The sequence below is a fragment of the Sinocyclocheilus anshuiensis genome, unplaced genomic scaffold (genome assembly GCF_001515605.1).
Source record: "Sinocyclocheilus anshuiensis isolate Anshui unplaced genomic scaffold, SAMN03320099.WGS_v1.1 scaffold1003, whole genome shotgun sequence".
NCBI lineage: Eukaryota > Metazoa > Chordata > Actinopteri > Cypriniformes > Cyprinidae > Sinocyclocheilus > Sinocyclocheilus anshuiensis.
In genome coordinates this window covers 1,513,662-1,525,685 of record NW_015542495.1, presented here as the reverse complement: position 1 = coordinate 1,525,685, position 12,024 = coordinate 1,513,662, and the positions used below count along the sequence as shown (strand labels likewise).

The 12,024-nt window shown below is 37.2% G+C and overlaps 1 protein-coding gene across 4 annotated transcripts in view; it reads right to left on the bottom strand.

The window, feature by feature from the left end:
* LOC107694183 (acyl-CoA synthetase short-chain family member 3, mitochondrial-like) overlaps positions 1-11,122 on the bottom strand; it is a 48,870-nt gene extending 37,748 nt beyond the window's left edge. For 3 of the 4 annotated variants that reach the window (XM_016493815.1, XM_016493817.1, XM_016493818.1), the window contains exons 1-7: positions 10,679-11,122; positions 8,251-8,395; positions 7,657-7,845; positions 7,405-7,539; positions 5,639-5,779; positions 2,379-2,459; positions 1,400-1,513 (exon numbers count right to left, since the gene is read on the bottom strand). In XM_016493815.1, the coding sequence (XP_016349301.1) occupies positions 1,400-1,513; positions 2,379-2,459; positions 5,639-5,779; positions 7,405-7,539; positions 7,657-7,845; positions 8,251-8,395; positions 10,679-10,803 (930 nt within the window). In that variant the 5' untranslated portion in view covers positions 10,804-11,122. The remainder of the gene's footprint in view (positions 1-1,399; positions 1,514-2,378; positions 2,460-5,638; positions 5,780-7,404; positions 7,540-7,656; positions 7,846-8,250; positions 8,396-10,678) is intronic. The other variant, XM_016493816.1, reaches the window with a different exon arrangement.
* Positions 11,123-12,024: the final 902 nt, after the last annotated feature.

The window sequence follows — 12,024 nt, the reverse complement described above, 5'->3', positions numbered from 1 at the left end:
TACAACCAAAAACACACTTCTTTGGAGACATTCTTCCCGAGCGAGTCCCGTGCAGCGCTGCCACCGGATGAAGCGCGTTGATGGGCGCGCTCTTTCTCTCGCTCTGGTCGATGCGTGCGGGGGCGCGTTCTTCTGGGAGAAATGCCCATAATATAAGGAGTTCCACCCTCGTCTACGTCATGAAGAGCCACGATCGAAAAAAACTCTCCGAAACTTGTACGAACCCGGAATTTTAGCACAGAAATACTCCGTCATACGTCCAAATTGTTTTTTGAAATTTTGTCCATGCTTAGCATGAGAATCCAACTCTTTAACAGTGTAAACAACTCTGAATGCATGAAACAGCACTGTACCCCCCTTTTAAAATAAAGTGTGACCAAAAAAGCTATTAAAAATTAATGAAAAAATGTTTGCACTGGACCAATATATATATTGTGGTATGCACTACACACAAATAAACTTGATTATTACACAGCTCTCTGAAATGCTCTATTCTGATTGGTCATTTGTGACAATTTGAGGTCAGTTATTCCCCAATAATGACCATCATCAATAGCACTGCTATAATAATTGCTCCTCCAGGTATTTGAGGCCAATATGCCAATATTTAAAAAAAATACTGTCTTTGTAATATTACACAATTTTCTTACATAGTACGAATATTTTACAAACCAAGGGGATCATTATATTTGGGTTTACTGGCATCAAAAAGTTAAAAGCCTTTCCTAAGCAAACACCACTGCTTAATAAGATCGGGTTTGGCATGTTGACAGAATAAAATAGAATAAAACTAATAGGCGCGAACCTACCATGGATGTGCATAATTACAAAAGACATTAATTAAAACAGACTGAAGGCTTTCTGCTATGGATATTGACTTTGTATGAGAGATCTGTTGAAATCAAACTTCCATTACAGCAGACTAATAAATTCTGTGAGCAACTTCCATTTTCTCCTGTGGAGCGAGACAACACATCTAATCAGCAGAGGCGACGCCAATGCTGAATTCACCTTGACAAGAAACCAAACACACTCTGATCGCCTCCCATCGAGTGCAAATTATTTTAGTATTCATGCTGTGATCTCAGTGAGGAGAACTAGTTTAAAACTATGAGAGCTGCTCTGTTACAGTACAAAAGTTTATGAAAAGCAACAGCAAATCGAATGCACAACAACTTCAACTGAGCCAGTGATTCAGGAAGTTTGCTGTAGAGATTCATTCATCCTTGCATTCAATCCCTGAGAGAAAAGACTGCTAGAGCCTAAAAAAATTCACAGTACAGACTTAGGAGACCTTAGTTCAGCATGAGCGTCAGGATCTGGTAAACCACAACAGCAGATAATTGAGTGTTAGCTGGTGTGGTCCATAGGCCAAATGCTTTAACACATTCACACTCACACATTTTTTGTCGCGTACCTCGTAGAGCACAGTGGTGTTGCCATGTAGAAGTGGACCGTAGCAGATATATGAGTGGCCCACCACCCAGCCAAGGTCAGACGCGGCCCACCAGACCTGACAGAGAGAGATGTGTAGGTTAAACGGTGCGAGACAGTGTGAAATGTATGACAGTGTCATACATTCATCACAATTTTTTCCTGTTGTTCCAAACCTGACGTGGTCATTATTCCATGAACAAAAAATATTTGTAAATAATTTTCATGCGTATCTTTTCCATAAACAGGCAGTTTTTTGCCACTATTCCTTTAAGACAACAATGTAAACACTCTCTTCTCACACAAAGAATTTTAACACATTTTTTATGCAAAGTAGTTTGTGCTGCCCCATCTTTGCAAGGTTAGACTAAAACAATCAAAAATGTGTTAAAAATGAACTTTCCGAAGGTGCCACCAAATTAGTGAAATTTCGGCTGAATTTTGCAGGCAAAAAGGTCCATTGTCTAATCAGACGGCACCCCAGGGTGCCGCGGCACCCCGGTTGGGAAACACTGGTCTAATGTTAATAGTGTAGATGTATGACGCACAGCTCACACAGAAGTCACTTTCAAATCATGCTTTCATTTGGTCAGTGTGGCAAATTCACATGACCAGCTTCAACCCCTTGCGAAATATATTTGTGTAAAATGTTTTGCCCTAATGCAAATCTCAGATGGGTATTCCTATTAAATTCACTGGATTTGGCCTGCAAAAATTCACCTACAATACAGTCCTACAGATGGGAAAGCAGATAGGAAGGTGCTACACAATTTACCCAGTTTACTTTTTTATATGCCATTTAATGCAGCTTTTTATTGAACCTTTTAACCAACACACTTTTTCAACTGGGGAGGAAGTGTTTTCAAAGTACATCAAATCTCTTTTCTCAAAACATTAAGGACAATTTAATTGACCCCTTGTGAAAATCACAGATCATGACCTACCTCACCAGGAGCTAGTCCGTAAACATTAGACATAGTCCAGTTTAACATCACGGCATATCCTCCTGAATCTCTGACTACACCCTGATGAGAGCAAAAGAGTAAAGAAAAAAATTGTGATTCCATTATAATATTATTATGCCGTTTAAATTGTAATCCCCATTAACATTTAAATTAGGGATTTTTTTATGCAACTGTGGAAATGCCATGAAATGTGAATTTTTCAGTGTCTCTTTATGGTGCAGCAATGCATTAAGCCACACTTTAACTTTTTATTCATGTAAACATTTATATATAATTATTCCATAATATTCTAATATTCACACCAACAATGATACTGAGATGGCAGATGGCTGGCTTACAAAAACCATGAATGTAAAGTGGATGATACATTTTTGAAAGATGATTTTACTGTTATTTATGATTAATTTAATTTCTGTCATGACAACTCTCAGAGGGATTGGCGTGGTAATGTACACGACAATGTTAATGTGTTTGGTCTTGGCAGAATAGATCTGCTACGCTGCTGCGGCAGAGCAAGTACCGAGACTTGCTACTGCCAATACATCCACAACATGCTGCTGTGAGCATGTAAGAAATACTGTTGCACATATAACACATATGAAATAACCCCCATAGCATTCATGAATCACCTCGTAGCAGATACAGATAAAAACAGGTGGAGGGTTTCTGAAGCGTGCTGCAACTGCTACAGCAAACGTACAGCCACATATTTGAATGTTGAGCAGCGAGCTCATTGGCTGCTAATAAAAAAAGAACCAATCAACTGAGCCATGTGATAATGATGGCATTATATCAGATTGAGTTTTACCTATCGGACTGCGCCATCTAGAGTTTCATGCCAGAACTTTGGATGTGTCCTTGTCTAATAAAACTTTAAATTTCTTTCTACCAAAAAAAAACTCCTGAATTATACTGTTGTAATAATAATAATAATAATAAAGTATAGTAAACACAGAACAAAAATCAACTTTAATATTATGGCAACACATAATCCTTAATTTTATTTGATACTTTTATTCATGTAAATAATTATTCTACCCAATATTTGTTTACAAAGCTTTTAAGACAATCATGTATTTTATGGTATTCATCCAAGTTCAGCATGAAAAAATTACATCAAGGTGTGTGTAAGTATATGAGATGAACAAAACACAATTAATTAATTGCCATTATTCATATTACAATTCATGTTGTCCCTACTGTCAGTAAATCATTAGCAAATCAGGCTGAGGGTTAGGGTTGTGACGGTGAGGAAATTTTCCCACCGGTTAATCTGCATCTCGTTTCGAAACTAAATCATCCGCCATCATCTTGTCTGTCTCACCTCACTCTTCTTGTCAGTCAGCTCGACTCACTTTCCTCACTGGAGAAATTAAATCTGAACTGTGATGCGACTGTCGTTCGGCACGCTGCACTGAGCATCCGCGTTCAGTTTTTAATTGTAGTGTCTGTTCTTTTACTGAACTAAATTATTTTAATTACTATAAAAAAATCAAAACGACGGTGGGGGTTGGTGACGCGGTGGGCAAGTTATGTAACCGGTGTTGCGGTCAAGTGACGTAACCGGTGTTGCGGCTTAACACCGGTATCACCGTCAGCACCGTCTATCGCGGCAAGCCTACTGAGGGTTGATACTGAGGGACACATTTTGAGTTGTAAGAAGGTAATTACATCCTGTGTGTGCCAAACACATAAATCTGAGGTGTGTGTGTGAGCGAGGACAGCCTATTAGCAAGAGGTTTATGTACAGGGCAGCGTTGCCTTGGGCCAGATATTTTAAAGGAAAAGGGAAAAAAAAGGATTTCATACTGGCTGGAGTCTGGGTCAGTGGAGAGCCGTATTTTGTTCGGTCTGCCTTCAGGCTTTGTAACTTCCTCCTGTGCTCCTTGTACTCTCTTCGCTTGCCTTGCCTCTTTTTCAGTCAGAGTACATATAAAAGTGAGTTGTTAAAGATTGAACAGCACCTGAGGCATGCTAATGTAAATTTCAAGGTGCTTTTCACCTCTTGGATAATATTAAATGGACAAAATAAAATGTTACTTAGGGGTGGAACCATAATAGAACAAGCAAGCAGAACGGCAAACAGGCTTTGAAAATGGACGGGACATAGTGGCCTGGACATTTGCCTGGATCATGTCACTGTTACAAGTTAAAGATTAAGGGGTGGTTGATATATGATGATCAAATATCCACAATATATTTGCAATTATCTTGCTGGTGATAAAAAAAACTCTGTGAATACTGCAATGATTTTAAGGCTTTTTTTTTTTTAACTTGACACTGGATATTTAAAATGCAACCACCAGCAGCTTGAAAATTCCCAGTCAAGCCAGCTGCGACGAAAATACTGCTTATTAAAATAATTACGGTAATTTGCAGGAAGAGCAAAGAGAGGCGCTTTCAGTATTTCTTTCAATTAATTTGATCAGCAAGTATTCACATAATGACAAAACATGATACCTTAAATTAGGAGTTCATTGTTTTTGTACACTAACACTGTCTTACTGTAACAATATTCTATAGTCAGCAGCATTTTAAGGAATAGTGCAGATGTTATTTAAAAATGGTCACCACTTCAATTTGTTCCCAGAAAAATTTGTGGTATTATCCATTTTATAAAGTGTTTTTGTAAAGATATAAGTAAATATTTCTTTTTATTACAAATTTAATCTGAAAACAAACCAAATACTTAGTATTTACATGGTACTTCAAGATACAAAGCCAAAACATATGGCAGTGCCATAGCATTTTTGGTACTTTTTTAGCAAAAAGCCTGGAAAGCATCAGGCAACATCACAGCCACAGGCTAAAGCCTTCATACTAAAACGAGCACCTTTCTTCTTATCTTGAATACACAGAAGAGTTTATAAAGGCGTATTGCTCACGGTCTCTAGCTCAGTGTTTCCCAACCTTTTTTTAGTCGCGAAACCTGAGCGGTGAACTAATTTTCGGCAGCCGAAATTTCGGTGCATCTCTAATTATTGGCGACATCAGAAATGGATATTATATAATAGATGCTTTTTTGAACATTTTAGCAATTTACAAATATTTTAAAAATATTTTTTACACGGCACCCCTGCTCTCGACAGACACCCCGGTTGGGAAACACTGCTCTAGCTAACACACTATGCAATAAACAAAGCCCCTGACAGAATAGATCTATTCCACAGTAAACAATTTCACCCATTCCCTCAAGCTCTGTGCTTTATCGCTGTGTTCTGTCATAAACAAGAATTTACCTTAGGAGTACCAGTAGTGCCAGAGGTGTACAGGACGTACAGAGGATGATGAGCGGGGACGGACACACAGTCGTGAGGGCGGGCAGTGGCCATTTCCTCCTCCCAGTCCAAGCTCAGGTCAGGATGCATAGACACCTTTTCCTGTGGGATAAACACCCGTGCTTAGGAACAGGATGATTAGAGATTGATTTCCTAAAAAAAGAAAATTCTGTTATCATTTATTCACCCTCATGTTGTTCCAAACATGTATGAGTTTCTTTTGTTTTGTGGAACATAGAAGATATTTTGAAGAATAATGGTAACCAAAAAGTTTCTGTTCTCAATGGTTTCCATTATATGGATTATATGCAATCAATACAATCTAAAACTGTCTGGTTGCTAACATTCTTCAAAATAGTCACACAGGTTTGGAACGACATCAGGGTGAGTAAATAATGACAGATTTTTGGGTGGACTATCACTTTAAAAAAATAAATAAATCGCTCAGTCAAGGCAGTAGTGCTAATGTATTATTATTTATATACTTTCATAGTTTTTATTAATATTTTGAGTTAGCTTTTAGTTTAATATTTTCTGTTTTCATTTCAGTTTTCATGAGTCATTCTGTAGTGCTTTTGCCAATTTTATTAGTTTTTGTTTTTTAATAGTTTTAATTTACCTTTATTTCAGATTTAGTAACTTTATTACTTCAGTTAGACGCCTTTTCGGTGTAGAAATATATCTAATATTGTGTGTATAGTATCTAATATTTCATCTAATATTTATAGTTTCAATTAGCAAAAATGTTTTAGTCCTACTTTTTTAGTCCAGGCAGAAGTAAAAATTATTTTGTTCCAATTTTTTGGGAAGTCCAAAGTGTCTAAGGTGCCTAAAAGGAATAGTTCACCTAAAAAAATAAATGTTGCCATGATTTATGCATGCTGATACTGTTTCAAAGCTGTATGACTTCCTCTTTTTTTCTACCTTTCTTTTAGGCAAACCCTTTTTTTTTAAAAAGTCATATGGACCACTTGGGGGTTTCACTGCTCCAACAAATCTCAAAAAGCATGGGTTTCTCTGGATTAGTGTGTTATTTGCTATTTGTTGTGTTAACGCCAATCAAGCAGTTCTGAATATCCTAAAATCTCCTCTAAATTAGATCCTACCATGTAGAAATCTTCTAAGAACTAATACAATGTGTACTCTTGAGTGTGTTCTTCTGGTGCTGGCAAATTCTACCCTCGCATATGATTTTAACTCAAATATTTCCAAGATGTGTTCGTCTTCACCAACCATGCGGGATTTATCCTGTATCCCAAACTGCTGGAAAATAAAAAAGCTATTTGCTAACAGTTTCCATGACAACACAGGATGAAGTTTAAGTAATTCCCTGCGTTGTGAAATCAACATACTGATTCTAGATGTCGCAACATGAGAAAACTCATTTAAGAGACATTAAAACAGGAAAAAGACTCTAGAACTCGTCGAAATGCTGAAGGCTTTGAACACTTGATATCCTAATAATTTTTTGAGTGGTATGTTATTGCAGCTATAAAAATGACTAACTTCCTCCTACAATGATTGATATTGGTTAAGTGCCAGCCTCCTTCAGAATAAGGACGTCAAGACTGAATTTTGAGGTACTCTTTTTTCGAAAAGAGACCACATTTGCATTTTTATTCTCTCACTGCATTATCTTCTCTTTTAACATTTAATAGGCAGCGGAAAGTGTGCCAGTTTGATAATGAGACTAGCATCCAGGTGCCGTGGGGTTTCTGGGAGCTCACCATGCTGGGACGGTTGTAGATGAGGACTTTGTGTGGTTTGTGACTGCTGAGCTCCAGAGCTTTCTCTACCAGGGGAATGTACTCCACTCTTCTGCCCGGCTCGATGCCAAATGATGCTGTCACCAGCAACTTGGGCTGTGGGGGAAATAATGATTTAAGAGGGGAAGTGGATTTTGCAATCTCAGCAGATATATGCATTTATAAAAATAGTTTTTTTGTTATTCATTTTCATTAAAAAGAACAATGGCTTGCCTTAGCATGGTCAATGCGGACGGAGAGCTCTTTGGAGGCGAATCCTCCAAATATGAGGCTGTGGGTGGCACCAATACGGGCACATGCCAGCATGGTGAACATGGCCTGAGGAACCATGGGCATATAGATCACCACCAGGTCACCCGTCTTCACACCATGTCTCACCAGGACACCCGCCAACCTAGACACCTACAAAAAGGTGTGGATGCTGAATTTTATGGACAAACTGGTGTCATATTAATCAAAACAACAGAAAACACTGAATGCAAACTGATCCAGCAATTTGGAAGAGGTTCTTGTTTTCAAAGGTGAAGATGTGGTCACATTTAACATCGTTTGGCAAATTTACGTAGATAAAATCCAGTCATTTAAATAGGAATCCACACAATTCCCAATCTCGCAAATTCCTATTGAAATGACTGAATTTTGTCCACAAAAATTTCCCCATGCAGATTTTGCAATGGGTTCAAGTTGATCGTGGATGTGCATTCTGATCAACAGAAACTGTGCCTTCATACATCGCTACACTATTGACAATACACATTTTTTTGTCAGCCAAATGTTGCTAATGTGACTGCATTTTCATTGTTTTACCTGCTCCTGCACTTCTCTGTATGTGATGACCTGTTTAGTGCCGGTAACCGGACTGTCATAAATGACAGCTGCTTGATCACCTCTTCCATTCTCCACATGCCGATCAACAGCATTATAACACATGTTCAGCTTTCCTCCAACAAACCTGGAACGAAAACAGATGAATAGTTGAACTAAAAGTAATACTCATATTTTCATACCCTAATCATGATTAATTTAACCCTTGCGCGTCAATTTAAAAAAAGTTACACATAGGTTCATAGAGGACAAAAATGCCTATGTCAAAAAACTGTCATAAAAATATTAAGCTTAGGAGTACAGATTTAAGTCTGGTCTCATTTCAAAGAAGGCCCTTGGCAGATTATTGTTGATTATTAAAAAATTGATACCAAAAACGTTAAAGAGGTTTAAGTTTATGAAAATGATTTATGAGCAATTTTGTATATAAAATATGTATTTTATAAAACATTTTGAACTCAAAAATTGACAGAAAATCAAAGCCATAAATCTAAACAAGTTGTGTTCCAAATTTGAGGTTGATATCTCAAAAAAATGAGCTTTTAGTAAGATTTTGTTTGGGTGCAGTACCAAACTTTTCCCATTAGATTCCAGTAAAGCTCCACTGGCATACACAGTGGTGGGATTTGTGATTCGCAGTAGAGTATAATTTCTCTCTCTCAAACATTACAGGTGCGCACACACAAAAATTGAATTTAGGACACACATACAAACCACACTCTGACATCCATACCAAAACACCCACACAAATATAGCTGCATAATTTACTCTATAATAGACTATAATATGCATAAGCAGAAAACAGGAATAAAGTGAGTATTTGCTTTATATGCCAAACTTGAAAAAATGGCACCATCTAGTAAAAAATATTAAAAATGTTAATTTTGAAGCCTTGCCAACAGAATGAAAGCCTATTAGCAAATATTGCATCATTTTATAGGCCTAGTTAAATGGCCCTGGGATTAAAAAATGCCGTTTTAATGGGTTTCAATGATGACATTTTTGTCCTTAAGGTCCTGAGAGGAACTATTTTTTGTACCTAGTGTAAAATAGATTTATTAAAGGAAATGAGGGTGAAATATTAAAATTTCAATACAAATTCACACCTTTGCCAAAATTTATGCAGTTGCCTGAAAAACCTGAAAAAGACAAAAAAGTCCCTAAGGTCGCACAGGGGTTAAATAAAGTGTAACAGTGCCTGTCCAGTTTTTCAGCAGCCTGGGTTCCAGAAGTCTTTTTCCCATTTTGCCAAATATGTATATACACTCATATTTAAGCTTAGGGAAATTGACGCTACAGTATGTCATGTCATTCACATGTTTATTGGGAGTTGTTGAGTGCTAAAGAGTTCTTTTGGCGTGATTTGCTTTGCAGAATCATAGGTAATGTCGTTTTTCATCCAATTACCCTATGGAGAAAATTAATGGGATTTTTACTTCAGGAACTTAAAGGGGTCATATGATGTTGCTAAAAAGTAAAGAATATCTCTTTGGATTTGAGACTTTACTGATCTTCTTTATGCACCAAGAGCTTGTAACACTCCAAAGAGAAAGGGAAAATTGAAATCGCATCATATGACCCCTTTAACCCAACTGCTCTATAGCCTATTCATAGACATTTAACATTTTGACCCTCCAAGACACTAGATGGCAGAAACGCATTTGAAATGCAAAATTTACATCAATACATGTGTCAGATGACAGAACCATGGAAAATCCTCATGATAAACTGCATACATCTGTCTATTCACAGCTCACTAAGAAATAACACCTGAGTTTACCACCATAAACTTAAAGTCACTCTGTGCAACTGCTAAATTAATAAATACGAAAAGCCTGTCTTAAATATGTATTAGTTGACCGCTTTAATGTTACTAAGATTAGGAAACAAAATAAACAAAAAAAGTGGGCTCACATTCTATGCGTCTCATCTGCGCTGTTTTTGATTGGTCTAGATATGCGTCAGGTCAGACAGACGTCATTCCGTTGCATCGCGTTCCATTAGCGTCGCGTTTTTAAAAGTGGGCGCGTCATGTTAAAAGGAAGATTACAATTATATACATTTTCGCTAAACATTAAAGTATTGTCATCGTTTACTCTCCCTCGATAATTTAACAAACACCCCGACTTGCTCTCTTCACCCATGACACACTCTCTCTCTCTTCAGTGAAACTCCAAAAGAAGTTATGCAGAATTCTAGGGACTGCAGTCATGACAGGCTCAGTCACTATTCACTTTCATTGCATTTTTCTTCCATACAATGAAAGCGAATGGAACTGAGGCTGTCATTGCCCCTCGCACCATTTTTTGTTGAACTATCCCTTAAAAACCCCTACTTTCACTTCAAGTCTGTTACCGTTGACTGCAAAAGCCAATATGTCAACGCCCGCTAATGTATAAGCTGTACGTACCATTTTGGAAACACTGTGTCCGTATCATCCAGAGTTTGAGTCCACTGTTCAAACCAAGTGATACCTTCTGCCGCTTCACTCCAGAACTTCTCAGGATTAACGTGCCAGGTCAAACGCGTCTTCATATGTGTATTTTAATGAAAATGCACGCATAAATTGTTTCCTGTCTGTGCTAAAAGCTATGTTTGGCGTATAAACCAGCGGTTTACACCCATTCCAGATATTTGTCTTTACCTTTTGCAGGTAACACGGTCCAGCATGATAACTTCAGACCCAACGAACATCTTGAGCCTACAGCACTCACTGTTTTGTTACTTTCTCTAAGTCTAGACACCGTTACATTTCCAATGCAGATGTGTTTTAAACGCGTAGTTTGGTAAAAACGCATGTTTGTTGTTTTCTATTCGTCGTCGCGTCGTTTCAGCTCCAGTGTTTGCTGACGCAATAAGTGAGCTGCAAATTTCTCAACTCAAAAATGGCCACGCAATAATTCAATACTTCAGATCACAGCCAGAGGCCACGCCAAGATTCTGCAATCCCTGCAATGTGATCGTTACGTAATGTTGGGGCTTTCTGAGGTGCCCTGCATGATTTATGAAACAGAATGTTGAGCAATGCTATAGTCTGCATATACATGGTTTTGGGAAAATAGCCTATACCAGGAGTTTTCAAACTTTTTAATGCAAAGAACCCTCAAAAATGAAGGCAGCAATATATTTTCATATATGCAGGCCAATTTAAACTGTTTAGGAACAAATGTTATGCGTGGTTAAACATGTAAAACCTGACATATGAAATATGAAATACAAATTTAAAAAGTTTGCATACTGTTTTTTGTTGTTGTTGTTATTGTATTATGTTTGATACAACAGACTTTTATGGCTCATACAGTATTATTATTACAGTATATAGAAGAATATACAGTTTTATTCAGAGGCCAAAACTTAGGAAATTTGGTACAGTTTATGATATTTATATGGCCAAAAATTTAGATTAAATTTTGATAGTTTGTAATGTAAATCAATGAGATTCTATAACAGCGTAGCAGACTAAATTGGAAATGTAACGGTGTCTAGACTTAGAGAAAGTAACAAAACAGTGAGTGCTGTAGGTTCAAGATGTTTGTTGGGTCTGAAGTTATCATGCACAGGTGTGTCTGGACTGTGTTACCTGCAAAAGGTAAAATGATTATTTGTTGAATAATGTGCAGTATATACACTACTTCTTTAGTATACTTAGTCTTTCAGGAAAAGTATGTGAAAAATAAAGCATTAAATGACAATAAAACATAACCTAATAACAAGTTTAATTCAGTATTATAAAACTAAGCATTTATATATCATCCT